This window comes from Dermochelys coriacea, chromosome 7, assembly GCF_009764565.3.
Source record: "Dermochelys coriacea isolate rDerCor1 chromosome 7, rDerCor1.pri.v4, whole genome shotgun sequence".
Lineage (NCBI taxonomy): Eukaryota > Metazoa > Chordata > Testudines > Dermochelyidae > Dermochelys > Dermochelys coriacea.
The window spans coordinates 29,490,089-29,517,442 of record NC_050074.1 but is presented as its reverse complement, the minus strand read 5'-3'; the positions used below and the strand labels follow the sequence as shown (position 1 = coordinate 29,517,442).

Here is a 27,354-nt window from a genome sequence, read left to right as displayed (position 1 = left end):
TTAATTAAAGACAGATGTTCGAATTTTTGGCCTGGCCTGTTTTTGTCTTTATGCTGTCAATCTTAGGGGTTTGACCGCATGACCAAAAACTCTGCTGGAATATTACTGAAGAGCTACTCAAAACCACCCGGGGGTTGAATGGTGCAGCATCAGTGCTATTAGACAGTTTGTGGGGGCTTTGTAACATGCGGCCCTTTTACAGCTTCATTAACCTAATTGCAACAGCCCTTCCTCATGCTACTCAAATTGTTTCAATGTACTGAATGTATTTCACTTCCTCTTTGAGCATTTTTTCTTTCTCCAGTTTACTGGACGGGATGAGTCATACATGGCAAGCGTTATTTTCCCAGCACAGTAAGTTGGGGACCTCATCTCTCTCCTTTTAGAAAAAGATCTGCTTTACAGTATAAAAAATGGAAATAGCTAAGGCCTCAATCCTGCAAATATGTATGCATGTAATAAGGCCCATAGACTCAGTGTGACTACTTGTGCCTATGTGTTTGCAGGATCAGGGTCCAGGTAATTAACACAGTGGTTTGCCATTGCAAGTATTTGTGAAACAAGCATGATCTAACATCTGATGTGTGTGGAGTTAATGAAGCACAGCTGGGTGATTTAAGAATTGAGTGGAAGCCAAGCCTCTGAGCGCTTGATTTTGTTACTTTGTGTCACACACTTATTATTTTAAAACATAGCTCTTTTATTTACTACAAGTCAGAATAAAGGCTTGAAAAATAAATAAATGGGCTATTAAACAAAATGCTTAAAAGGGAAAGAAGCAGTTATTAAAAGAAAAAGTTTGAATTAGGTTATTTTTTTGCATTTTACATGTTGGGCATAAATTGTATATAAATACAGGGGCTGAGATTTCAAAGTTGGTAAAGAGATTTGGACATCCAGTTCCAATCAAAATTAATGGTGCATTCAAATCCACTAGGTGGCTTCTAAAGCCTCCAGTCTGTAGAAAGTAACACATGGAAAAAAAGCATTTAATTCCTCAAAATAAGCTGGGATGCCAGCAAAGGCAAATTTTGTGATACATTGACTCAGGGAAGCCACAAGTCTCCCAACTTACTCAGGAGTTTTCTGCTTGGCAAGTCATTATACAGTTGTTCAGCATTGATCTGTAAAGCCCTGTAAAATTCTTGACAGTGTTTGTCTCCTTTCTTTTGTAGGTGGCTTATAAGATCTGACAACCGAATATGAAGCGATGCCTTTGGATTTCTGAACTGTATGAGAAAAAGCAGTCATTAGAACAAAGACTACAAAAGCAATGATACAGTGCTGAATTAGTTCCTACCCTACATTTACATTATGAAAGAGTGAAAATACAGAGTTATGTTTATTTTGCTAGAAGTATCTGTCAGTACATGAGCATTCTAGGATAGGAAACAAAAATAATGATTCAGACCTCAAATGTCAACATCCACAATTTGAACCAGCTGCTTAGCTTAGTTTGATCAAGCATTGTTTTAGCATCTGATCAACTGCAGTGTAGCCCACACAATAGGAGAGGTAATTGATGCTTATCATTTCCCCAGAATTTGAGTTAGCAAGGAACCAATTTATTGTAAATACAGCACTAATAGAAATACTTTTGATGCCATTGGCTAATAAAAAGTTCTCTACTTCTAATTTAGTCTTATTAAAAACGCACATCTCAGAACTGGGACAAACATGTAAAGAGCTTTTCCACAGTTTTCTGGAATTTGGCCAGGACATGTTCTAGCCATCATGACAGTACTAATGTGTCACTCTTTGTGTTCATCCTGTCTTCCTATCCAGGTTGCTACAGAGGAAGAGGTGGCCTTCTCCATGGTCTGACAAAATGTTGAACAGTAGTAAACCTTACAGTGAGAGTGAAAATGTTGCACCTAACCTTAGCTGAAATCATTTAGACATGTGCATTTGCAAAGTGTTCAAAAATTTCTCTGGCAAATCAATATAAAAGCATTACACTTAGGATCAGTATGGTAGAAAGAGATAACATTACACTTAGGATTGATTCCTTATCTAGAGGAATGCCTTCGTATGCTCCTTACCCAGGCAAAATTCCACTGAAGCCCTGGGAGGCCAGTAGTGTAAGGTGTGCAAGACGGAGCCTAATGTGTACAAGTTTTGGAAATGAAAAAGAGAACAAATGTACACGAGCTCAGGGGAAAGTGATCGGTTTCAGTATGAGTGTAAGAGTGGCATCCAGCTTTCATAACATCAGGACTTAAATTTACTGTGAATCCTAAATGAATGAGCCTTTTTTTAACTGTTTACATCTCACATCATCTAAGTCAGGCCTCTTCCTCTAACTATGCAGATAGAATGGTTTGGATTCTGGTCTGACAGACACCATCTTACACTGCAATAACTCCACTCATTTCAGTGGTGGCTGATTGAATTGAAACTGATGCCAAACAGGATCCAGCCTATTATTTTGAACTCTAAGGGTATATCTACACTACCTGCAGGATCAGCGGGCAGCGATCGATCCAGCAGGGATCGATTTATCGCCTCTAATCTAGACGTGATAAATTGATCCCCAAGCACTCTCCTGTCGACTCCTGTACTCCAGCTCGGCGAGAGGCGCAGGCAGAATCAACGGGGGAGTAGCAGCAGTCGACTCACCATAGTGAAGACACTGCGGTGAGTCGATCTAAGTACGTCGACTTCAGCTACATTATTCACGTAGCTGAAGTTGCGTAACTTAGATCGATCCCCCCAGTTTAGACCAGGCCTAAAAGTCTGATTCACCATTGCCCTCTGCATCTTGCATACAGAGTAAGTGCAAACTATTACCATTCTGATGTGCTGTCATTTTATACCCATGTTGCACTCGCTTTGGTACTGGCATAAATCATTTTGCACTCAAAAGCAGAGACCACTTTGAAAAGGTTGGCTTTGCTGGCTTTTCTGCCTCAGGCCTGATCTATATTCCAATTTGCCTCAGTTTAACTAAGGGTGCATTTTTAAATCAATTTTGTTAAACCCTGGCTGGACACACTTAAATCAACCCTGGCTCGTATTGATTTAGCACGGGGATTTGCTTTAAAAACACACCTTTCATTAAATTGGTGCAACCTTGTAATAATGACAAGGTGATACCAGTCAGCTCTGTGTTCTTGGAGAACCAGGGCGTAGTATCCAGCCTGTCTGACTCATGAAAGACACCCCCCCACCCACACCAGCCTCTGCTTGAACCAAAACCAATCAGAGAAAAGACTTGCAGAGAGCAGTGAAAAGTGTTGGAAGACACACCTAGACCCCTCCTGACAAGGGTGACAAGAACAAAGGCAACTCCCCATGCCTCATCTGCACGAAAGATGGGACAAAGAGGCATCTCCATTAGCATACAGAATGGAGAACAGAGCACTGCACTGAACTCTGGGACCAGAAAAGCAGGGAAACATTACATCATGGGGGATCCCTGCTCCAGATGTTAATGAACCTACACCTGCACACACCCAGCTCAGCAGTTATCAGACCAATTCTAGTAATGAATCCTTGATTGATATCCAAAATACTGAAGCAGCCTAATTGCATTGTGAGCTCCTTGGTAAGAAACACCAGCCATAGCCAAAAGTGATCAGCTCCTATTGTCTAGCCTAAAGAAAACCCTTGAGTCATCAGTTTAGCCATAAACAAATCTAGTATTCTCCCTTGAATCGTTGTTTCTCTACAAAAATCCCTACCTATGTTCAAGTAAGTGTTCTGATGCATGGACCTAAACTCTGTATCAGTTTCACTGGGATTTCATCTTCTCCTGACTGATTGTGCTGGGGGCTCTGCCTGTCTCCAGCATTCTGGACCTTCAGCTACCACCATCACCTGGGAACCCCAACCAGTTCAAGCTTCATGGAGTGGGTGAGATCCCTCTATCCCCCTCTCTCTCTCTTTTCTTTTCTACCTCAGGTTTTCTATATATGACTTTTGTAACCTTTAATAATGTAACTGTTATGTTGATTTAGGCTCTCCTTGTGTAGTTATCACTATTATTCAATAACTAACTTATGGTTAAGCTGGTTGCCTCTCTCTCTCTCTCCCTCTGAACTTTACTCTTTTGTGTTTTTAGCTTCCCCATTTACTCTGCAGCAACTCTTCTTTTACCTAAGCTAAAGATCCTTGTAGTGCCCCAAAATACTGTGGGGTTTGCTCATCAAATGGGTTACTACCAGTACAATTGTGATGTGAAAGTGGGGATAGGGACGTGCTGAACCTGTGACATATGAGGGTGGCAGCTTGAAAGTGCTGCTCGACCCAGACTACTGAGTCCAGGGGCATATAAGGATGATAGCCTGGAACTGCTATTCGACCCAGCCTGCTCAGGCTTACTCTATTCCAGTGTGGTAGCTTTGTCACATAAGGATGACAGCTTGAAAGTACTGCTTGACCCCGCCTACTGAGTCCAGGGACATATAACGTGTCAGCTTGAAAGTGCTGATTGACCTGGTCCACTCAGATTTGCTCTGTTAGTGTGTGTGTGTTCATCTGGTTCTAGAGCTGGAGGAACCCAGCCCTGGGGGACCTAGGTCCTGCAGGATAGGTCCATTGGGAGGGGACTTGCAGAATGGAGAAGTCGCGCTCCATATGAAAACGGATGTGACACAAGCAGTACATTAATAGAATTACAGAACCCCACCCCCACAGAAGAGTAACCCGAATAAATAAGCGTACCCCAAAGTACCCCAGGGCAAGCCTGGTAACAAAGGCCTCAGTTCCTCATGATCTCCATTTCCCAGATAATATTTTCCTACCACACAAAGATGTGGTAAGGAGAGATTCATTAATAGCTGTGAGGCTCTCAAATACTACACTGATGAGTACACATTTTGTAGACAGTAAGAAAGCAAAGGGGCAACCATTCAGAGGTTTAGGGATTTGTCTTCTAGGTTGGCATGGGCAGCTTCACCAGTTGGTGTCCTAACCTAGATGCAGGATAGCCAGAAAATAAAGCCACATCCAGAAATACCACAGGAATATCCAGTCACTTACCTTTTCTGCTTCTTTATTGTTGAGAATTTGGGGATAAACTCTGTTTAGCTGAAGAATAATTTTATCAACCAGGTGCTCACTCAGTCTGCCATTGCTTGTGAGAAAGTACATGTCCTGCCTCAGCCGATCACAGTAAGACTGATCTATGAACCAAAGAGTACACACAAAGAACCACTGTTATTCGACGGCAAAACTATCCGTAAGTTCCACATATTGTCTCTTTCGTGATGAAGATAGCACATGTAAACCAACTTTGTTTCATAATCCTAAAGTTTAAAGCCAGAAGGGACCACCAGATCATTTAGTCTGACCTCCTGCACATCACAGGCCACCAACCCACTCAGCACCTGTACACAAAACCCAACAGCTGAAAGTAGATGAAAATATCACAGACCACTGGAGACTAGATTATTATGTGCCACAGGCAGAGAACAGCAGGGACCAAGGTGCAGCCGTGTTCAAAGCTCCATAATGGCAGGGGAATTATTAATAGCAAAACTAATTAATAGGAGTGCTTCCCAAACTTTTGCAAGCTAAGCCGGCTTTCAAGAAAATACAATCAATTGTTGCCTGCCTTCAACCTCACCATATGCTCCATATGTTGTCAAGGAACCATCCATCTGCAATTATACATCTTCTGCACCTCCTCCACCTCTTTCCCCTCAGCAAATCCTTTGTACTCATCCTCTCTCTCCCAGGGAAATGCACTTCATACTTCGGGAAATGCTGACCTAAGATATTTATATGCTACCAAGGCATTAATGGATGTATCAAATATCACCATTGCATCCACTTGTCAGAAAGATGTAACATTGCTGAAGGGATGTGGTGGAAAATACATTTCCTAACTTTTATAAATATTAAATCAAGTTGTAATTTTTTAAACTATTTTAAAAACTCATGATTTAATATAAAATCTTCTTTATCTCACAGTGATACCCACTATCACTTAGAATGGTAAAAGGGCACATCACTGAAATATTGCACATACATTATTCCCTTCTTCCCCGACTTGAAATGCAGCCGTTCTGCTTTAGGCAACTGTACACAATAGTTTAGGGCAGGAAAGGAAGACATCTACCATAGCCAATCAGAACTGCTGGGGGAATTTAGTTAGATTGAATGAAGGAATCCTACAGTCCTGACTCTGTGCTGACACCCAGGCAAAGTTCCCATTGACTTACTGCCAGTTTTGTCTGAACAAGACTTGGCACAAGGTATATTCCCAAAACCGAAATGAAGCCAGGGCATTAGGAATAACATCTCTGCTAAAGTACAGAGAGCTCTTCATAGCTTTTATGTGACATACCAGGGTACAATCCAGACAAATGAGCAGCTGTGTCACACCCTGCCCTGCACCCTTTGGTGCCTTACTATGCTTTGCTGTAGTATCTTCCAATGGGCGACTCACAAGCAGCCTTCCAGCATACAAGCCGCACCCTGAGTGTTTGTGTGTCAGCCACACTTGGGTTACACTCTGGTTCTCGCCAGCCTGGATTATATCACGAGGTGACCCCAACACACCCCCAGTCTTAGAATTTGCTCCAGAAGTGTCCTGTACTTCCCAGCCCTCTCCTAGGCTGTACAAAATATTTTAAGTCTGTTATTCCTTAAAGGGAATAATATGCATCTTTACACTTCATTTGGGAAAAGAGGAACTTCCAATAGCAATAAATCCCTCCAATGAAAGTGCATAAAATACAGGTAGAAAATAAATAGAACTTCAAAATAAAATGTGTCATGTAAATTAAGTCCTTTGTAATCCTCAGCAAATTCAAGATTCCTGGTTCCTGCATTGTTGTAGGCATCACTTCCAATTTTCCAGTAACTGCTTTTGCAGGAGCTTTCTCTTTAGAGCACAACATTCAACTAAAAATAGTTTGGATTTCTCCATGGCTATTTGTGTCCCAAATTTTCAAATACAGATCCATGCAGAATTCACAAATTATTGTTCCTTAGCTAGAGGTTGAAAGAGGTGTTTATTCAGAACCATATCTGAAGTAGATGGTAAAAATGCATGGTTCTATTACTGTCTTCTACATACTTAAGCATTTGTTCTAGACATCAGATCTGACTAGTGTAGGAAAAGAAACATGTAGAATATCCCAGGGTACATAGGTATGGTTAAATTATATGAACAGGTTTTGTTGGTATTTTGGGCTACTAGACAGTACGTGATCCTGCCTAGCCTCTGTGCTTCACTAGCTAGACATGGTGAACTAAATGATGAAGGGACAGCCTGAGCACAGAACCTTGACGTGCTACTCTCAGTATAAATGCAGCCCCTGACATTTACGTATCAGAGGTTTAGTATTACATTTCCTTTTCTACAGCTGTGCAGCATTGAAAATGAACAGGAAAGGCTTCATTAAAACCTCCCAGAGTAGCCATAATACAGTAAGAGGTCCAATCACTCCTACTAAAATAAAAACATGGTCTATTGATATTGGAGAGGGCTTGCAATTTCATAGACACAATTAGATTTCAGTTAGACTGTTACTATTTATCCATTATAGTAAATACTTTTACAAACCCTGTATCTTTTCCATGTGTTTCTAATTCTTTCTTTCCAAATTACGTGCTTAAACAGTGTGTATTGAGCTATTAGGACCAACTGCTACCCTGACTCAAATGCCATGAAACTCCCTTTTGTTTCAAAGCAACTTCATGGTACGTGAGTCAGAGCAGAAATTGGACTTTCCCCTCTTCATACCTTCAGACCAGCTCAGCCTAATGCATGCCAGGCTCAATCTGAATCAGAGAGGCATTGGCAGTGTGGGTGTAGAAATGCTGACTCTACATGCAAATATTCCAGCCCTACATAGATGACTCAGAATCTAAGGGATTTCATCACAGCATGCAGGACTTCTTCGGGGTGAGACAGCCATGTTCACTGCTCTGCCTGTGTGAACACAAAACTCTGTTCCCCTCCTATCCAACCAGACAATTTATTACAGACTCTGAGTTGAAGCCTGAGTGTCACACCTACTTCTGAGCCTTGCATGAGTTCTTCCATAGCAGATCATAATACAGGAATTAAAACAGGGGAGTTATAAACACCTGAACAATTAAGGCACCTCAAGACTCAGGTAAATTTATATGAATGCAAGTGCTAAAAGCACCACCAGGAACTGCTAGAACAAATAAAAATGCAAAGCCAAATAAAAATGTAAGAGGTGAAAACACCAGCTGACTTTCCTCTCCATTTTTTTTTTTTGCTGCCCTCCTAGTTTTTCCTATCTGCCATACAGACAACATTCCACAGTGCATTAACAGCAGTTACACTGGTCAAAGTGAGGTTACATCAACTGAAGTTTACATTTAAGTTAAGAGCACATTCTGTGCAGACTGGAATGCTCCCTGCAACCACAGCCCTTGACAGTTATATGGTCACCAAGAAATCGCCACCTCTCCTCGGGAGCTTTATGCTGACATTTGAAAATCCTGCATTTCGTGAAGAGTGGATTATATTGTCTGGTGTAAGCATCTAGGTTATCAGGGGTGGCTCTGCTTTCTTCCCCTCTATGCCAAAGCCGGCAGGAGAGAAGGTTTCAGACAGTGGTTCTAGTTTCCCTTGTCTGAGAGTTCAGTCCTCCCACTGGATACTGCTGAATTGTTCTTCCCAGGGATTAAGTTGTTCCCTGGCTCAAAGACAGTTACTTATGAGGAGTAATTATTTTGTTTTTTGCCTGTGGAATGTACCCAATAGTTTCAGAATTTGGATTTGGGTAAATAGCCAAAATATCTTAAAGGGATTCTTGTCAATTAATAGAGATAGTAGCGAGGTACTATCAGATAGCACACCTGAGCCCTTCATGGGTTCTTCTCTCCCCTGTTGCTGTGTGAAAGGTCCACACAAACCACAGGATGAAATGTTTCCACTCAGGTCCCCACTATTCCAGGGCTGCAGAATCCATTGTGCTTCAGCAACTCAATTTACTTCTTTTATTTTTAAATTATGGGCTGGATCTTGGGGTTTTGGGGAGGAGCATTAAATGTAAATCTGGGAGGGTACATATGCACACTTTAAGGTGGCTTTCAGCCACAATGTGATACACTGCTCCTGGGGTTGCCTTGTAAATGTCTGATTCTGCAGTCTCCTCTAATCTCGCCAATAGCTCCAGTGGGTTCTGGGAACCCCAGCCCCTTTTCTCTAAAGCAGTGGCTCTCAACCTTTTCAGATGACTGTACCCCTTTCAGGAGTCTGATTTATCTTGCATACCCTCAAGTTTGACATCTATTAAAAACTACTTGCTTACACAATCAGACATAAAAAAACAAAAGTGTCACAGCACATTATTACTGAAAAATTGCTTACTTTCTCATTTTTACTATATGATTATAAAATAAATCAACTGGAATATAAAAATTGTACTTACATTTCAGTGTATAGTATATAGAGCAGTATAAACAAGTCATTGTATGAAATTTTAGTTGATACTGACTTTGCTAGTGCTTTTTCTGTAGCCTGTTGTAAAACTAGGCACATATCTAGGTGAGTTGATGTACCCTCTGGAAGACCTCTGCTACCCCCAGGTGTATGTGTACCTCTGACTGAGACTCACTATGCCAGCCGCAAGAAAGGGGCTAGCGGAGCCATTGTAGTGGCTTCTAAATGCCACCTATATTCTATACACATGGCTAGCTAAGCTGGCTTTATTCTGGAAAACTGGCACAAAGCAAACCTAATGCACTGTGGTGTGATAATCATCCATTTTTAATGGCAGTCATGGGACCTCAGTCATTTATTTTAAATCTAAGCCCATGTGCAAATGAAGTTTTAAAATCATAAGAGGTTGAGAATCGTAGAATCATAGACCTAGAAGGGACCTCGAGAGGTCATCTAGTCCAGTCCCCTGCACTCAAGGCAGGACTAAGTATTATCTCGATAGACCATCCCTGACAGGTGTTTGTCCAACCTGCTCTTAAAAATCCCCAATGACGGAGATTCCACAATCTCCCTAGGCAATTTATTCCAGTACTTAACCACTCTGACAGTTAGGCATTTTTTCCTAATGTTCAACCTACACTGCCCTTGCTGCAATTTAAGCCCATTGCTTCTTGTCCTATCCTCAGAGGTTAAGAAGAACAATTTTTCTCCCTCCTCTTTGTAACAACTTTTATGTACTTGAAAACTATTATCAAGTCTCCTCTCAGTCTTCTCTTCTCCAGACTAAACAAACCCAATTTCTTCAATCTTTCCTCATAGGTCATGTTTTCTAGAACTTTAATCATTTTTGTTGCTCTTCTCTGGACTTTCGCCAATTTGTCCAATTTCTCAATTTGAGAATCCTGATTTAAACTCCTTGGAGCAGAGACTTTCTATCTTGTGCAAATCTATTATCAACATTTTAATAAGGCATAAAAAATAAAATAAAAAGGCATTCACACATGCAGGAGAAAGATTATTGATATATTTTCAAGCAATAGAAATTGGGATTTGTTCTGCATTTCTAACTTGCATGACATTACATCAAAGAAGCTGCAACTACCATGAGAGAAATTCAAAACATTTATGTTGGTGTATGCAAAGATTTAAAAAAACCCAACAGGCATTATCTTGATATTAGAAGGATTTATCTCTCTGTCCCTTAATCCTTGCCTAAAAAGTTCAGAAATGAGGCCAGCAGCACAATATTGCGGATTTAGATTACAGCACCATCTTGGCACTGCCCCAGTTATTTTAATAGACTAATAACAACACACTTTCATCACTTATTGTGTGGAGGCTTCTGTGTTTTGAACAGAATACTCATTAAATTACAAAAAGAAAAGGAGTACTTGTGGCACGTTAGAGACTAACAAATTTATTAGAGCATAAGTTTTCGTGAGCTACAGCTCACTTCACAAAAGCTTATGCTCTAATAAATTTGTTAGTCTCTAAGGTGCCACAAGTACTCCTTTTCTTTTTGCGAATACAGACTAACATGGCTGCTACTCTGAAACCTGTCATTAAATTACAGAGACAGAGAGAAAGATTATCCTTTTTTTATTACAGGTTATGGACCAGATCTTGTAAAACCTTTATTCATCTGAGTAGCCCTACTGAAATCAATGGAACTACTTGAGTGAATAAAAGTTTGGGCATTGAATCCTATATTTGTGCATTTCTTGTGTATTAAAACAATTCTGCAACAAGCTACATTTTGAATATATCTTTACTAACTTTCTACCCACTGTGTTATATTACAGTAGTGTCCTGAGACTCTGATCAGGATTAGCGCCCCATTGAGCCAGGTGCTGTGTCATGTGGAGGGATAGCAAAGTACTGCAATTCCATGCCTCCATGTAGAAAAGACAAACAGCAGACCAGGGAAAGATAGTATTTAATTTTGAAATAATAGTGTCCTGTCACTGCAGTTAAACAATTACATTTTTCTCAATGTGACAGGGTGGCTTGCCCTTGGGCTGGAAAGCCTGGGGCCAAGCCAATCCTGAGAACAGAATGAGTCCCATCTGAGGAGAATCAGACAATTTCCTATAAAGAATAGATGATGGCTGCAGTGAGACTACAGTGAATGAGAGAGGCTCCTGCAGGGAAGACTCTGAGACGAGGGGAATTGCTTCAGCTAGGAAGGGCTGGTAGTAGTCCGCTAAGGCAGGAGGATAGACTTTTGTGTTTAGTTTTGAATTCTTTCCTTGCAAGTTCTAGGTAAGTTCCATCCAGCCCATATCCCCTACTCCTGGCTTGGGAGAGACAGACAGCCCTGCAGCATTCTCCGGGTCTCTGTCAAAGATCCATCTTAACCTGCGGCTACCTGCTTCCTCTCTAGGCTAGGCTCTTTAACTGTTTAGTAACCCCTTTGATCCGAGGCTCAGAGTTGGGAAGAATAAACCTGGATAGGCTGGTTGAATCCAGGCAATTAATTTTCCAATTAATAGCACCTGCATTGTTTCCCTAAGGACCCTTGGTATTCACTCTGGCGATAACTTATATTTGTCACTGTTTCATTTCCTGCTTGTTTCCCCGTCAGCCTCCTTTGATTTAGCCCCATGAAGATAAGTAGACTAGTATCAAGCAGGTACACGGAGCTGCATATGTTATTCATAAAAAAATAAAAAAATTAAAGCTATCTCCCTTATTCTCCACACCATAATAACATTAATAATACACAGATACCAATTCTACAGGTTGTAATGGTGGCCACTGGACCTAAGGATTCTCCAGAGCACTTGCTGCAAGTCTCCAATTATTACTCTAAAAAGGTGGTTGGCACTTTTCATAATCCTGTTAGAGTGAAATTGACAGAGTACACAATGATAGGTACACGGCAATGCAAGGTCCCCACCAATGTGCCTTAGGACGAAGCTGGAGGAACCCTCTTTAGGGATGAAAGGTTAGTTTTGTCTGCTCCTTCAGTTCTTGACCTCTCTGCTCAGATTTTCAAAAAAGGCCTGCTTCTTATTTTCCTTTCTTTTCTTAAATAGACATGTGTCCACAGAGAACTGGTCTAAGATTATCAAATCACATCTGTCACTGAACAGCTGGCAGATGATAATGATTTTGGTCTCTACTCATCTGTGCTGGATTCAAAGTGATGACCTAGACATGAAAGGCTCCATATTGCACTGCCAGTCCCCTAAGTCATGCAGTGCCTAGTGCTCATGGAAAGTTTCTAGTGCTAATACACTATATAGGCAAGTGCTTGCACTCAGAAAAATGTTCTGTAGCAAAATTAGTAACCCATCTTTACTTTAAACAACAGCTAACATATTAAATTCATCTGGGAAAGCACAAAAAATTACAAAGCATTTGATCACTGAATGTGGCGTCAGTTGTCTCACTCTTGTTATCAGTTCTCTAACCTTCACATGAAGGTCACAACAAATATTTTCCTCTATACCATAACCAGGAAGTATTTATACTGTATGTACTGAAGTAGAATCGTGATGCATAGAGGACTCCGATTAGATATAATTTACACAGATGTTTTTGGAAAGGCTGGATAGATATTGGTATATTATACTGGTGATATATATTATTTTCATTAAAATGTTAAAAGATCACAGTATTGTGCTCTCAGTATGCTAAGCTATGAAATTTAATACGTAGCAGCAACAGACTTGCTGGTGTCTTCTGTCCGTATACATTACAGTACCCAATGACGTAAATGAGCAAAGACACAGAAACCAACCCTCACTCCCTCAGAATTGTGTGCAGATCCCAACCCTGAATACACTTATTCATATACCTAAAGATAAGCACATACCTAGCCATTGACTTCAGTGGAGCTATGCACATGCTTAACTTTAAACAAGTGCCTAGGTACCAGCAGAATTTGAGCCTTAGAATGGGATCCATGCTAGCATGTTTGATTGCAGGGTTTCATTGTGTTAGAATTGGAACAAGATTTTGGAAATGGATTTTAGGACTGAATAAAGCTTTTCCAAATAGTATTCAATAGACTTTTTCCAAATATTTTGAGTGATACAGTACTACTACTTACAAACTCCACATAAATATTGGCTCTCTATCAAAAATTCATGACTCAATGGGTAAAGCATGACTCACATCATAATTAGTCCCCATCTTTACAGCTTCAGCACTTACGGTGGCCTGGCTGTTTTGAAAATGCAGTTGCTAAGAGCTTCAAAGTTGTTATGATATCAGATCAGAAGTGAATAGCTCTAGTAAATGAATGAAAACCTTCCACTGACCCATGAAATTAAAATATCAGACTTGTAAACCAAGTAACTCTGCTGTGCACAAATTGATGGCAATTACTCTCACCATAATTATCTTGAAGTTAAAAATCTCTCATTATGCAGAGCCGTTAAGAAACCAGCCCTGCTGTTGTTTTACATGCAAAACTTCCGTCTTCACTACTAGGGATTACTCATGTGGAAGAGCTGCAGGATTAAGTCCTAAATTAACTTCAGGATTAAAAAAGTAAAACTAAATAAAAAAATTCAGGAGTCCAGTGTCTTAAATTCTTTTTTCTTCTCGACATTTTTCATAGCTCTAACTACACTGATCAAGCTGAAAGTCATCAGTACTTTGAAATTTGATTCTCCGCATCACAGTCATATAAAATGTATCATCCAAGGCTAAATGCTAAATAAGAAAGCAGGAATTAAATGCCTCCTGCCTGGAGCTCCCATTGCCTTCAATGGGAGATTCATTCATGGTGAGCCTACAGGATTAAGCCCACAGCCAACTATGGAAGAGAGATGATCTCTCATAAGTACACACATCGGCCATCTCAGGCTATTTAAATAGATGCTTTTTGTGTTTAGAAACAAACAAATCATTACTCCCAAATTCAAGCCATGAGCCAGCAGTTCATATTCACTTGGTGGTAATTGTAATAAATCTGATTATTATGCTCTGCATTTATAAAGGGCCCTTTGCTGTGGCAGCTACAGCACTTCTCCACAGGAGTTAAAAGCAAGCCCGCATGGGTAGACACAGCAGTCAAATTACTGCAATGTTTGCCAGGAAGAAAGAAAATGAAAAACTAAACAAAATCTCAAACCCAAATCAGTCTATCTTGCCTCACAGCTCTTGAAATCAGCCAGCTAGTTCATTTTATTTACCCTCTGCATTTGCATTAGAGGTGGTTGTGAAATTGAGAACCACTGTGTGGAGACATGAGGGACCATCTTTTTGTTCTGCGTTTGCACAGCACCTAAAGCAATGGGCCTTTGTCCATGACCGGGGCTCCTAATTTGAGCTCAGAACTTTCAAGATGAGGATAAGTGGACTGCTACTGCCCGACGTGAACTATTGATCCTATGTCAACTGGGGGGACATGGTATTTACTACTGTAAATCAGCTAACTACATATAACCTAAGTGCAAAGACATGCCAAAGGGTATATTATTAACTGGAGTTAAGGTTTATGGCCAAAAATTATTGCGCTGCAAGTTAACAGCACAACTGGGTTTTCACTGTAGAGCTACGAACACAGACACAGCTCTAGGTTACCACACAATGTGCTGTGTGACCATTAGCATGGTGTGGAGACCAGTGAAGTCTCCTGGCTGTCAGGCTGCAGACTGTCCTGGATTCCATTAAAATGGGCCTGGTTTGCCAGTCATTACATTGCTGGGATACACAAGCTGAAGCATAATGACAGGTTTCAGAGTAGCAGCCGTGTTAGTCTGTATTCGCAAAAAGAAAAGGAGTACCTGTGGCACCTTAGAGACTAACAAATTTATTTGAGCATAAGCTTTCGTGAGCTACAGCTCACTTCATCGGATGCATTCAATGAAATGAGCTGTAGCTCACGAAAGCTTATGTTCAAATAAATTTGTTAGTCTCTAAGGTGCCACAAGTACTCCTTTTCTTTTTACAAGCTGAAGGTTGCCATAGGGAAGCTCTCACCCCCACAGTACATTTTTAAGGGCTATCTGAAGAAAAAAAAGGACTGAGTTTTGAACTGTAGAAATGCAAGGGGTTGTTTCCTCTTGAGGGGGAGAATTTCTGCTTTCAAAAGTCAACGCTGTGCTTACAAGCCAAGTATTCCAAGCAAGTGCTGATCAGGACACAGCATTGCCCAGACACAGCAGGAACTATTTCCAAAAGACTGACTTGCCCTCCCTTGCTGATACCTTATAAACTTATTGCAGAGAATGCTCCTAAATGCCCCCAGCAGCTGCTCCACCTTCCATTTCCAGCTCCGCGTGCCCCCTGCAGCCCGAGTCACTCACAGCCACCAGACATAATCTGTGGGCCCTCTCCAGCCATCCCAGCTCCACACACCCTCTCCAGCCACCCCCGCTCCGTGCGCCCCCTGCAGACACCCCAGCTCCGTGTGCCCCCTGCAGCCAGAGTCACCCATAGCCACTGGACGTGCTCTGTGCACTCTCTCCAGCCACCCACAGCTCCACACTCTGCAGCCAGAGTCACCCACAGCCACCAGACATGCTCTGGGCGCCCTCTCCAGCCACCCCAGCTCTGTGTGCCCCCTGCAGCCAGAGTCACCCACAGTCACCTGACGCAGTCTATGTACCCTCTCCAGCCACCCCAGCTCCATGTGCCCCCTGCAGCCACCCCAGCTCTGCGAGCCCCTTGCAGCCAGAGTCACCCACAGCCACCAGACATGCTCTGTGCGCCCTCTCCAGCCACCTGCAGCCCCACACGCCCTCTGCAGCCAGAGTCACCCACAGCCACCAGACGTGCTCTGTGCGCCCTCTCCAGCCACCCCAGCTCCACACACCCTCTCCAGCCACCCCAGCTCCGTGCGCCCCCCGCAGACACCCCAGCTCCTCACGCCCCTTGCAGCCAGAGTCACCCACAGCCACTGGACGCGCTCTGTGCGTCCTCTCCAGACACCTGCAGCTCTGCGCATCCCTTGCAGCCAGAGTCACCCACAGCCACTTGACATGCTCTGGGCGCCCTCTCCAGCCACCTGCAGCTCCGCGCGCCCCCTGCAGCCAGAGTCACCCGCAGCCACCAGACATGCTCTGGGCGCCCCCTCCAGCCACCCCAGCTCCACATGTCCTCTCCAGCCACCCCAGCTCCGCGCGCCCCCTGCAGCCAGAGTCACCCGCAGCCACCAGACATGCTCTGGGCTCCCCCTCCAGCCACCCCAGCTCCACATGTCCTCTCCAGCCACCCCAGCTCCGCGCGCCCCCTGCAGCCAGAGTCACCCGCAGCCACCAGACATGCTCTGGGCGCCCCCTCCAGCCACCCCAGCTCCGCGCGCCCCCTGCAGCCAGAGTCACCCACAGCTACCGGCCGCGCTCCGGGCGCTTTCTCCAGCCACTCTCCTTCCAGCCGGAGCTGCCCCCCCTGCGAGACGCGCTGCGAGCGCAGCCAGAGCGCCTGCCCCCTCCCACGCCGTCCCCAGCAGCTGCCCGTTTGGAGGCGAAGGGCGCTCGCTGACCTGGCATGATGGCGGCAGCTGGGGGATCCCGACCGGGGGCAGTGCGTGGAGACTTCCTTGTTTTGCAGCCGCAGCTGCCAGTCCCTCCCCTCCGTACGCTCACGGGCCCGTCCTCCTCCGACTGGCAGGCGGCGGCTGCAGGGAGCCCCCGCTGCTGGGGCTCCGGTTACAGCCTCATGCCTCCCTCCACCAGTCTCTCCAACATCATCCACCCGCCCGGCTGCACGTCGAAAGAAGCCGCCGCCCGCCCAGCTCTCAGCAGTGAAGGTGGCCCAAGGCTTCCTTCTCCTCGCTCCCTCCCCGGGACGGGCAGATGTCGTCTGCAGGCTGCATGTCAGGTGGCGATGGGACCTGTTAACTCCTGGAACAAGGCACCGACTCGGATGAGCCAGAAAGAATCACGCCTGGAGAATAAATGAGCTCTGGGGTTCTGAGCCTTGGCTCCTAGCTCCAGGGGCTCAGCCGCAGCAGCAGCCTTGGCACGGAACTGGCCTCCTTTAGACATTCCTTTTCTTGGTCCTTCCCTCGGTCTGTAGTATGGGACTGGAACAGGAGGAGCAAGCCAAGTGGATGGTTATTTCAGTACAAGGCAAGCACCTTCTAAAGGCAGCAAGGGAAGCCAGCTCTTCAGTGCCCAAGAAGGGGGAGTGTGTGTGAAAAGGGGCCACTGGGGGTACACAGAGGTCACACATGCAAGAGAGCAGTGCCCTCAGTTGGTGGGCAGTGAAGCAGTCTTTCATGCACACTAGGCATTTACTAGAAATGGGCTCAAGCCATAACATTCCATCCAGATTTCCAAAGTGTCCAGATGGGTGGATTTTCTATTTAGTTTGTGCACACTAGCACGTAATAGCCGTGGGGGCTCAGAGCTGCCCTGCGGTGGGAGGGTGTGTGGAGTGAGACCAGTCACACCAAATAGCACTTACTTGAATAGTCCTGCTGAAGTCAATGGGACGACGGGCTTGATTAAATGCTACCAGTCTAAATAGAGATTACAGAGTAAGGTCTCAGATCAGATGACCAGCAAAGTACATGGAGCACCATGTGCTGTACATCCCTTTGCCCTAGCAAGATCCCGGTGACAAAGAAACGGCTCCCTATTTCTCACCAGTCAGGACAGGATTTGGTGATGTTCTAGTGTGACCCAGGGACCACTTAGGGTATGTCTAAACAGCAATTAAACACCCCGCGAATGGTCCAGGTTAGCTGACTCAGCTCAGGCTTGTTGAGCTCAAGCTGCAGGGCTGTAAAATTGCATTGCAAATGTTCAGACTCAAGCTGGAGCCTGAGCTCTGAGGTCCTGCAACGGGGGAGGCTCCTAGAATCTGGCCTCGAGGCTCCAACCTGAGCTCAAACCTCTACACTGCAATTTTTAGCCCCATGTGGCCAAGTCAGCTGACTCAGGCCAGCTGTGGCCTTGCCATGGGTCTTTTATTCCAGTGTAGACATACCTGTAGTGCCAGCAGACATGTCATGTATGGATAATATGAAGGAGTTATGTATCTACACTGAAACTTATGTTCTTAAGGTCTGTGAGTTGGAGTCAGTCACCAGAAGTAGATAAGTTGCTTTCAGGCAGAAGATGTTTATCTATTGGTCAGTCTACATATAAACTGAGTATTGTACACTTCTCAATGAATGCCCATTTACAATCTGAGCAAAATGATAAACAAGTGATAGCAAACTCTCCAGGGGAGATTCTTGACAGGAAAACACAAGCAGCAGCGGTTATCCTGTTTGCAAGTGAAGACAATGGATTTGTGGACTATTACTGTAGGGACAGAGACAAACTGCATCTTTCCACAGAGGAGGCGAGAAGACAGAGTGACTCGTCCTATGAACAGAAGTTCACAGCCACGCCTGGCTGTAGTATGCTGGAAGGATTTGGGGTGAGCTTTTGTTCTACATGACATGACAATGGCTTGGTAGTTAGGATTATGCTCTAGTGTAGCGTTTTTCAAAGTTCAGGTCGCAACCCATTACTGGGTTGCGGCATGGAAGGCACCGGGTCGCTCTGGTCAGCACCGCTGACCAGGCCATTAAAAGTCCAGTCGGCAGTCCTGCCCAGCTAAGGCAGACTACTGCCTACCTGTTCCGACACCACGCTGCGCCCTGGAAGCAGGCAGCAGCGGGTTCAGCTTCTAGGCAGGGGGGCCATGGGGCTCCACATGCTGTCCCCACCCTGAGCACCGGCTCCGCACTCCCATTGGCCGGGTCCCGGCCAATGGGAGCTGTGGGGGCAGTGCCTGTGGGCAAGAGCCATGCGGAGTCGCTTGCGCACCTCCACCTAGGAGCTGGACCTACTGCTGGTTGCTTCAGCTGCAGTACGGTCTGAGGTGCCAGGACAGGTAGGAAGCCTGCCTCTGCATCCCGGCTGCACCACTGACCGGGAGCCACTGGAGGTAAGCCCACGCCCCAATCCCCTGCCCCAGCCCTGAGCCCCCCTCTCAAATCTGAGCCCCTTTCAGCACCCCAAAGCCCTCATCCACAGCCCCACCCCAGAGCCTGGACCCCCTCCAACACTCCCAACCCTCTGCTCCAGCCCTGAGCCCCTCCAACTCAGAGCCCCTCCTGCACCCCAAACCCATTATCCACAGCCCCACCCCAGAGCCTTCACCCCCAGCCCAGAGCCCTGACCCCCCTCCTACACCCCAACCCCCTGTCCAGAGCCCCCTCCCACACTCCAACCCCCTCATCCCCAGCTCCGATGGGTTGCGGGCATCAACAATTTTCTTCAACTGGTTCCCCAGAAAAAAAGTTTGAAAACTACTGCTCTAGAGTGCATGTTCTGATTTTAATTTGTTATGTAACTCTTTGTTTCCAATATTTCTGCTTGCTATTAATTGACTCTGTGCTTTGTTAAATAAACGTTCGCTTGCTTTCTCTAAAAACACATCTAAATGGTAAATGTGAAGCGGAGCTGTGTTTTATGGTGTAATCCGTAAGGGGTGGTGTATTGTTCCTCTGGGAATTCTGGGAGCGTCCAGTGGATCAGGGGCTGGGCACGCCAGGGAGACGCTCGGGGGGTTGGAGTGTGCCTGTTGTTAACCTGTAAAGAGACAGCGGGGCCTGTGGAGGCCTGGAAAGGCTGGTGGGCAATGAAAACGATTAGGGGAATGGAACAGCTTCCATAAGAAGAGAGATTAAAATGACTGGAACTGTTCACCTTAGAAAGGATGATTAAGAGACAATAGAGATTTATAGCATCATGAATGGTGTGCAGAAAGCAAATAGGAAATGTAATGTACCATTTCACCTAACGTAAAAATTAGGGAGTCATCCGATGAAATTAATAGGAGGCAGGTTTAAAACAAACATAAGGAAATACTTCTTCTCACAACACACAGTCAACCTGTTGAATTCACTGCCCTGGGATGTTGTGAGGGTCAAAAGTATAAAAAGGTTCAAAAAAGAACCTCAGGCTCGTGTCATAAACTTCTGACTGCCAGAAGCTGAGACTGGATGACAAGGGATGGATCACTTGAAATTGCCCTGTTCTGTTCGTTCCCTCGGAAGCATCTGGCATGAGCCACTGTCAGAGACAGGATACTGGACTAGATAGACCGTTGGTCTGGCCTAATATGGCCATTTTTATGTTCTTATGAGTCAAGACCTCAGTGGTGTTCTAGTTAATTTTTGTCAGGTCTGACCTCTGGGAGGTAGAGGAAGAGTTTATTAAACAGACCAAGGTAAATGGTGGAGTGTGCCAGGGATGGAGAGACATTGGAGCACATATTTCTCTAGTCAGGAGAGATATGCTTAAGGAGGCTGATATAATCCCAGGGGAGGAGGTAAAACTCCTATCCTTGAAGCAGTTTAAAACCATAGTGCTTTTAGCCCGCATTGAGTTAGAGTGGGAAGGTTTAAGGGGTACTTTGAATGGGGGAGGTCTTAAGAACTTACCAGCTGATATGTTGGTTGGAAATGACATCGTATCACTGCCCAAAGCTGTTAGCATTGTGACTTGTAGCCAAAAGAAGTGTGTCTCTGAGTTCCCAGAGGTAAACTCTGAGGAGGGAGAGGCAGCAAGGGGGTGGGAGAAGAAACCTGTGCTCTTATCAGCAGAAAGTACCAATGTGGCTGTAGGACAGGGAGAGGTGGAGTCATCCCCTTTACTAGAAGCAGCCCTCAGTGCAAGGAAAAGCCAAAGGGAGTGTGCTGCAGAGCAAAGTGCAGATTGGTCTTTGGAAAGCATAAGGGGGCCCACCCATGGCAACACCTCAGAGAGTGAGCTCAAGGGGAGATTCTTTACAGACACAGGAAAGATGTACAGACCTACGTCTGTAAAGAGTCTCCCCTTGAGGAAACCCCAGTGAACAAAAACAGAAGTCAGGGGAATCCCTTCAAAGAATTGATTCTAGTAAATCAGAATTTTAAAAATCTAATGTTTTTACAGTTTTTTCTGCTTGTTTACATTTTGCATTTCACTCTGTATAGCCAATGAAACTGTACAAAGGCTTAAAAGGTTCCCACTTTTATCTTTGATTCCTATAATAAACATCACACCTACCAGCAGGGTGGAGAATTAAATGGATTCTGCTGAGTCTCTGAGGCAGATGATTTATTCATAGAAAGTCACCTAAACCATTGGTTTTCAACCTCTGGTCTGTGGATCCCTGGGGGTCCGCAGACTATGTCTAAGGCAGGGGTTCTCACAACAAAAATTTTGGTGGCCTCAGAGTGTGGCCACCAACTCTTGATGGAGGCCACTCTGACAATTTTTCCTAAAATACTGAATTAACTTGAGGAAAAACAAATAAATATGTACATATACAGGTCCAAATCAGTCTAATTTATTTATGTAGGCTTTTTTGCAGATCCAATAATAAAAATAATGTACAGTTGTCTGTATCCTTTACTGGATCTAGACGGAATAGAAACACAAATAAGCTGTAGGTCACGAAAGCTTATGCTCAAATAAATTTGTTAGTCTCTAAGGTGCCACAAGTACTCCTTTTCTTTTTGCAAATACAGACTAACACGGCTGCTACTCTGAAACAAATAAGGTGCTTTGCATGTTCTTGTCTTTTGTTGTTGTTTTGTTTTTTTGGTTACTTTTTTATGACTTGCTAGCTAGTAAGCCTGCTTCTGTGAAAAGCGATATTTGTATATTTGCTAATACCACTTTTCACATCTGCAGACTTGATAGCTAGAAGGCAGTGAAAAGTGACATTAACAAACATACAAATACCACTTTTCACAACAGACTTACTCAGCCCTGGTAAGCCGGAGGACAAATTATGCCCTAGATGGGGAGGTGGTAAGGAGGCAGCAGAATCCAGGGGCAAAGGGGTTGTGAGCCTGGGGTTGGGGCCACAGCCTGAAGCCCTGCAGCTGTAGGATGGAGCCTACTGCTGTGTGGCCAGAGGACAGAGCCCACCACCCCAGAGCTGAAGCCAGAAACCTGAACCCCACCATCCCTGGGAAGGTGGGGAACTCACACTGGCTGCCTGCTCCTCTGGCGTTTGTGACTCCGTTGCTTCCTCCCTCCCCCTGCAGTCACACCACCCGGAGGCTGTGGCCACGAGAAAAGCCCCTGGTGGCCGCATGGGGCCACGGTGGCTGCATCTGAGAAACGCTAGTCTAAGGGGTCCATGAAAGGTTGTCATTATCATGGAACAATGGTTTTTAACCTACAATCTATGGAACGTTGGGGGTCCACAGACTATGTCTAAGATTTCCATAGGGGTCCCACACCTCCATTTGAAATTTTTTAGGGGTTCACAAATGATAAAAGGTTGAAAACCGTTGAGCTAGACCAAATTCAGGATCTAAGTCACCAGATCTGCAAACATGAAGGGCCAGATTTTTGAAAGCACTGAGCACCCATCAGCTCCCATTGTGACACTGATGGGCAGATTTTCAAAAGAGCTCATATTCAACATTCAATCTTTTTTGTTTTGCACTTCAGTAACACTTGTCTTTACCCCAAGAGTCTTGAATGACATTGTAATGTCTATGCAGTATTAACTCCAGTTTCACTCAGTTTAACACAGATTTCTTGATCTATAGGTATAAAGGTTAACATATTCTGCTAGTATATTACATCAGCAGAAGCAAAAGGAAATTTCTATGGAAGTGAATCTACAATTTTTATCATTTGTGTGCTTTGAAAGTGAATACCAATACTGCTGTTTCACTTTAAGAAATACTGAGATTTTTTTGTTGTTAGCCACAACCAAGGCCATCCTGCACTGGAAGCAGATTTGCTTATGAATTTTTAAGTTTTGAAACACAAAACAAAGATCCATTTCCTCGATGTGTGCATATGGCAGATACAAAACATTCATTGTCTTCACAAGCGATGGGGAGAACTGGTGTTGGTTTTAGCTAGGAGGAGAATAAACTAGAAATAGCGAGAATAATCTGTTATAAAAGACTTGGCATTAGTTGTCATGGGCTTCTTCCTGTAGTCTATGAAATCAATGACAGTTTTGGTCTCAGTGAGGATGGCAAGATTCAGTTTTTTAGTATTTATTATGGATACCTATGTGCTGTTTGCTTTCTTGAGTCCTCCCCTCGCAACTCAATCACCTAATCCCCACCCCCTGCTATACCATTTGTGATGTCACAATACATCATTTTACTCTGATGTCACAATCTCACTATTCGAAGAGGAAAGGAAGTACAGATATTGAATTAGTTAAAATATATGTTACCCCCCTACTGGATGGAACCCCAGCCCTCCTCAAATGCATGTTAGAAAATAGCCTTAATATGACAATAGTTACAGGTATTTCTTCTTTACTTCCAATAGTTGTGGCCTGGGCATTAGGAACAAGGAGATCTGAATTCCACCCATGCTTACAAACCGGAAGTCCTGTCGGCTGTGGAGCCATTCATTACATCATACTATGCTGTATTTCTGATATCACTGTTCTACCTGTCTGTCTGTGAATTTTTGGGGGTACTAGCCAGTATTGCATAATGTTTCAAAGCAGCTCTGACCATGGCTAGGAAAGTAAATTTAATGACCTGCTGCTTCATCAGAGAGAATGGGCAAGCCTTTGGAGGCAGAACTTTGAATAGATCAGGAAGCTTGACACATAAAAGGTTAACTTACAAAGTAATTAATTATTTAGGTAGGATTTTCTCTCTGCACCAGATACAGTTCTGATGCCTCTTTTCAATTCTCATTATTGTACCAAAAGGTAAAATATTTAAATTGATACATAATAAATACAGTTCAATAGACAATTTAACTTGCTTGCAGTTTGAACTGGGAATATAAATTTAGGAATTAATTGCCAATGTCGAAGCAATTCATTAATTGTACAATTTGTAACAATGATTTACTTATCCACATATAATTTAAGTGTCCCACAAACAATTTTTGCATTTTTCTAATTTGTACATGTAGTTTCTATTTCCATGCACAATTTATCTTAATTGGACAATTAGAAAAGTGGATTCATTTATGTATGCGTAACTAGGAAAGGTAAACCAAAGTTGACAGCTAGATTTTCAAACCTAAGAAAAAAGAATCAACTTTCCTCAGCTGAAGAAAGACCTTCAACTGAAGCTTCTAATTAAATATGGATATATTAGCTTTATGAGGCAGAAAGCATGAAGAGATCTGTGTCATTTAAAAACTCCCTGTAGCACAGAATTCCTTGAGCATTCAGTTACTCAGCCAGGTGCAGACAGGAGGCTGACACCCTTGCAGACAAGCTTTGTCAGAGTAAGAAAGCTGAGCCTCGAATCTGCATGCTGTGATCAGTAAAGAACTAGATACATTACTTATTACTGTGGATTTCTAATAACTGCACCATCTAGGTAAAGGAAATTATTTAATTAATTTAAAGCATTTTGGAAGAGGTATATTTCTAAGATGTTACACCAAGTTTAAGGAAGACATTTTCTAATTATGACTTGCATCAAAAAGATAAAAGGAAATAGTTATACTGAAGAAGAACACAGATCTTCCAACCATCATAAAGGGATTAAAACCATGGCAAGGAGTCAGCCACTGTGTTCTACCCCAGACACTTCAGTCCAGCACCTTGTCAATTCTATGCAGCTTGACCATTCTATGCAGCCTGAAGATCTGAGGAACACCCTCTGAGTTACATAAGAGATATTGTCCCCCTAGCATCTTGCTGTGCTCTGAGCTCTGTTTGTTAAACACTCTACTGTCTTTCCAGATAATGGTTTAATAACATCCAGGTCCAGAATGTACTGACTTGCTTACATTCCATGCCTCCAAGAGATTCTGTAAGATGACAGCCTTCAATAGGTGTAAAGGGACTTTTAGCATGGATTAACACTATTTTCAAGGCAGAAATCCTGCAGTATCTGAAAGTTGAAAGGCAAATGGATCACTTGACTCCAAACGATTGTGCGATAAGATAAAAATAGGCACAATAAAACATGCACTCACATACTCTTAGAGATTCTGACCTGACAGCTGTCTTGGGACCTGACATTTATGCATGCCCATTAAGAGAGACCTGACGAGGAATCACTGTGGTATTTTTCCTTTGGTCTTCTAGCCATATTTATGTCCCTGCCCCCATCCTCTCCCTGGAGAAATTAAAGGCTGATTGGCTGTATTTTGTATGGCCATCCCAGCTGATTCATTTAAGGACACCTCACCCTCTTTGTACGTACATGTTTATATGGCCATCAGGAACTGACTGCAAACTCTATCACCAGCAGGCCTCCCTTTTTCTATTGGGAGTTTAAAACTTTCTGGGCGTGATCCAAAGCCTATTGAAGTAAGTGGATAGAATCCCATTGAACACAATGGCTTTGGATCAGGCCCATTGCTGTGCCCAGTGTTTATGATATTTGCACTCCAAGGTGCAGTTTTAACACTCAGTGATCCACAGCAGAATGCAGCATTGACTTGTTCAAGAGCACTTCACACCCACTGGAGTCTAAACAGCTCAGTTATGAAGGAGTCTGACAGCTCAGAGCAGCAGTGTTTGTACATGGCACCAACATTCCTCACTGTTTGGGATGTTTAGATCTGAGGATACAGTTGAGACCCATCTTCACTTTTTAACTTCTGGATCATTTAACCAAAGATACTGGGGGAGATTCTGTGCTGCACGGAAGAGCCCCTATATGGGAGGACAGGATTTCTAGAGCCTGCAGAGGGGGTATGCATCTCCAGTGTGCTACAGAGCCCAGGTCCCACTATGCTGCCATACAGAGGCTGGGTGGGGCTAGTGGTTTTGTCACTCTGTGAATCCACCAGTTTTCTCCCTTTATGGTGTGGCGTGCAGGCACCATAAAGCCTGTTCCCAGGCTGAGAATGGAAAACTAGCTGCAGAATGGCTGTGCTGCCACTCCGTGGTCTTGTGGAGGAAGAATTACTTCCCATCACCCCCACCCAGCTCCTAGAGCAGGGGTAGTCGATTATTTTTTGTCAAGGTTCACATTTTTTGGTTAAAGGTATAGTCATGGCCCAGGCTCCAGAGAAAATAATAATAAATAATAATAATAATAATTAATAATAAAAATGACAATAATGATAATAAGTAAAGAAAAGATTCTGGGGTCCATTCAAAAGTGTCTGGCGGTCTGGATTTAACCCCACATCCATCTACTGACTACCCATGTCCTAGAGAGATCCCCAGTGCACAGCCCAACTGCTTATGTTGTGTGCTGGAGGCAAGATTTGAGCAAAGGGAGATGGATTGGGCCCTGAATCAAGAGCTGTCTTCAGGATCATTTTAATTCCCTGATTCTTGTTTCCAGTGCTCTAGCTCCCAGCTTGTTTTTACCTCTCAGCTTAGAAATTAATATCCTTCTGGCATGACAGACCCTTCAGAAAGACAGAGGAGTTCCAATCCAATGTAGATGTCCTTTCAGCATATGAATGGGTATGACTTTTGTATGTCTAATCACAATTATGTTATTTACTGGTAAAGAGAACTCTTCTGGGGACCTAATCTGGATTCAGCAGTCAGAATGAGTCATACAGTGGACACAAAACCACTCAGTATGGACAATCAAACATATGCATCGTGTTAACACAAAGTATATCCAGGTGCTACAGACAATCAAACATATCCATAGGCATAACATAGGGGGCAGGAGCATCGCAATGGAAAACCCACCCAGAGCCATGATAGTCTAAGAGCCTAACTGGATATGGTATGTGCATTTTCAATATTAATATAAGTATCCCGCTGTAAGCTTAATACCATTTCAAAACCATTACAGCCTAGGAGTAGAATAATGCTCATTTCAAAACTGTTACATCTAAGAGCTGCAATTTCCAGCTCCCCTGCTCCCTGCCGATGACAGCCATGCTATGTCGGTGGAGGCCAATTATTTTCCTAAACAGAGATTCATCTTTGATTTTTATCTCCTAATTCAGCAAACAGTATAAATGACCTGCCAACCAATGTGTTTTATTTTCCACAGTTACAGTTTAAAGGACAAGCATTCCTACTTCCTGATTAGCTAATCTCAAAAGAAGACAACTGATTTTTCCCTCTGCTAAGCAGAAATACTTGTTTTATTTAATTTAATTATTTTATTTCTTAAATGTTGCCATTGTCACCTCGAATCAGAATGAAAAAATACA

At 43.6% G+C, this 27,354-nt stretch overlaps 1 protein-coding gene across 2 annotated transcripts in view; it reads right to left on the bottom strand.

Annotated features, from left to right (window-relative positions):
• CARD19 (caspase recruitment domain family member 19) overlaps positions 1–27,354 on the bottom strand; it is a 44,301-nt gene that overhangs the window by 15,437 nt on the left and 1,510 nt on the right. The window contains exons 1-3 of one of the 2 annotated variants that reach the window (XM_038411615.2): positions 16,815–16,973; positions 4,984–5,126; positions 1,076–1,229 (exon numbers count right to left, since the gene is read on the bottom strand). In XM_038411615.2, coding sequence (XP_038267543.1) covers positions 1,076–1,229; positions 4,984–5,126; positions 16,815–16,821 — 304 coding nt within the window. In that variant the 5' untranslated portion in view covers positions 16,822–16,973. Of the gene's footprint in view, positions 1–1,075; positions 1,230–4,983; positions 5,127–16,814; positions 16,974–27,354 lie in introns of those variants that run through there. The other variant, XM_043518457.1, reaches the window with a different exon arrangement.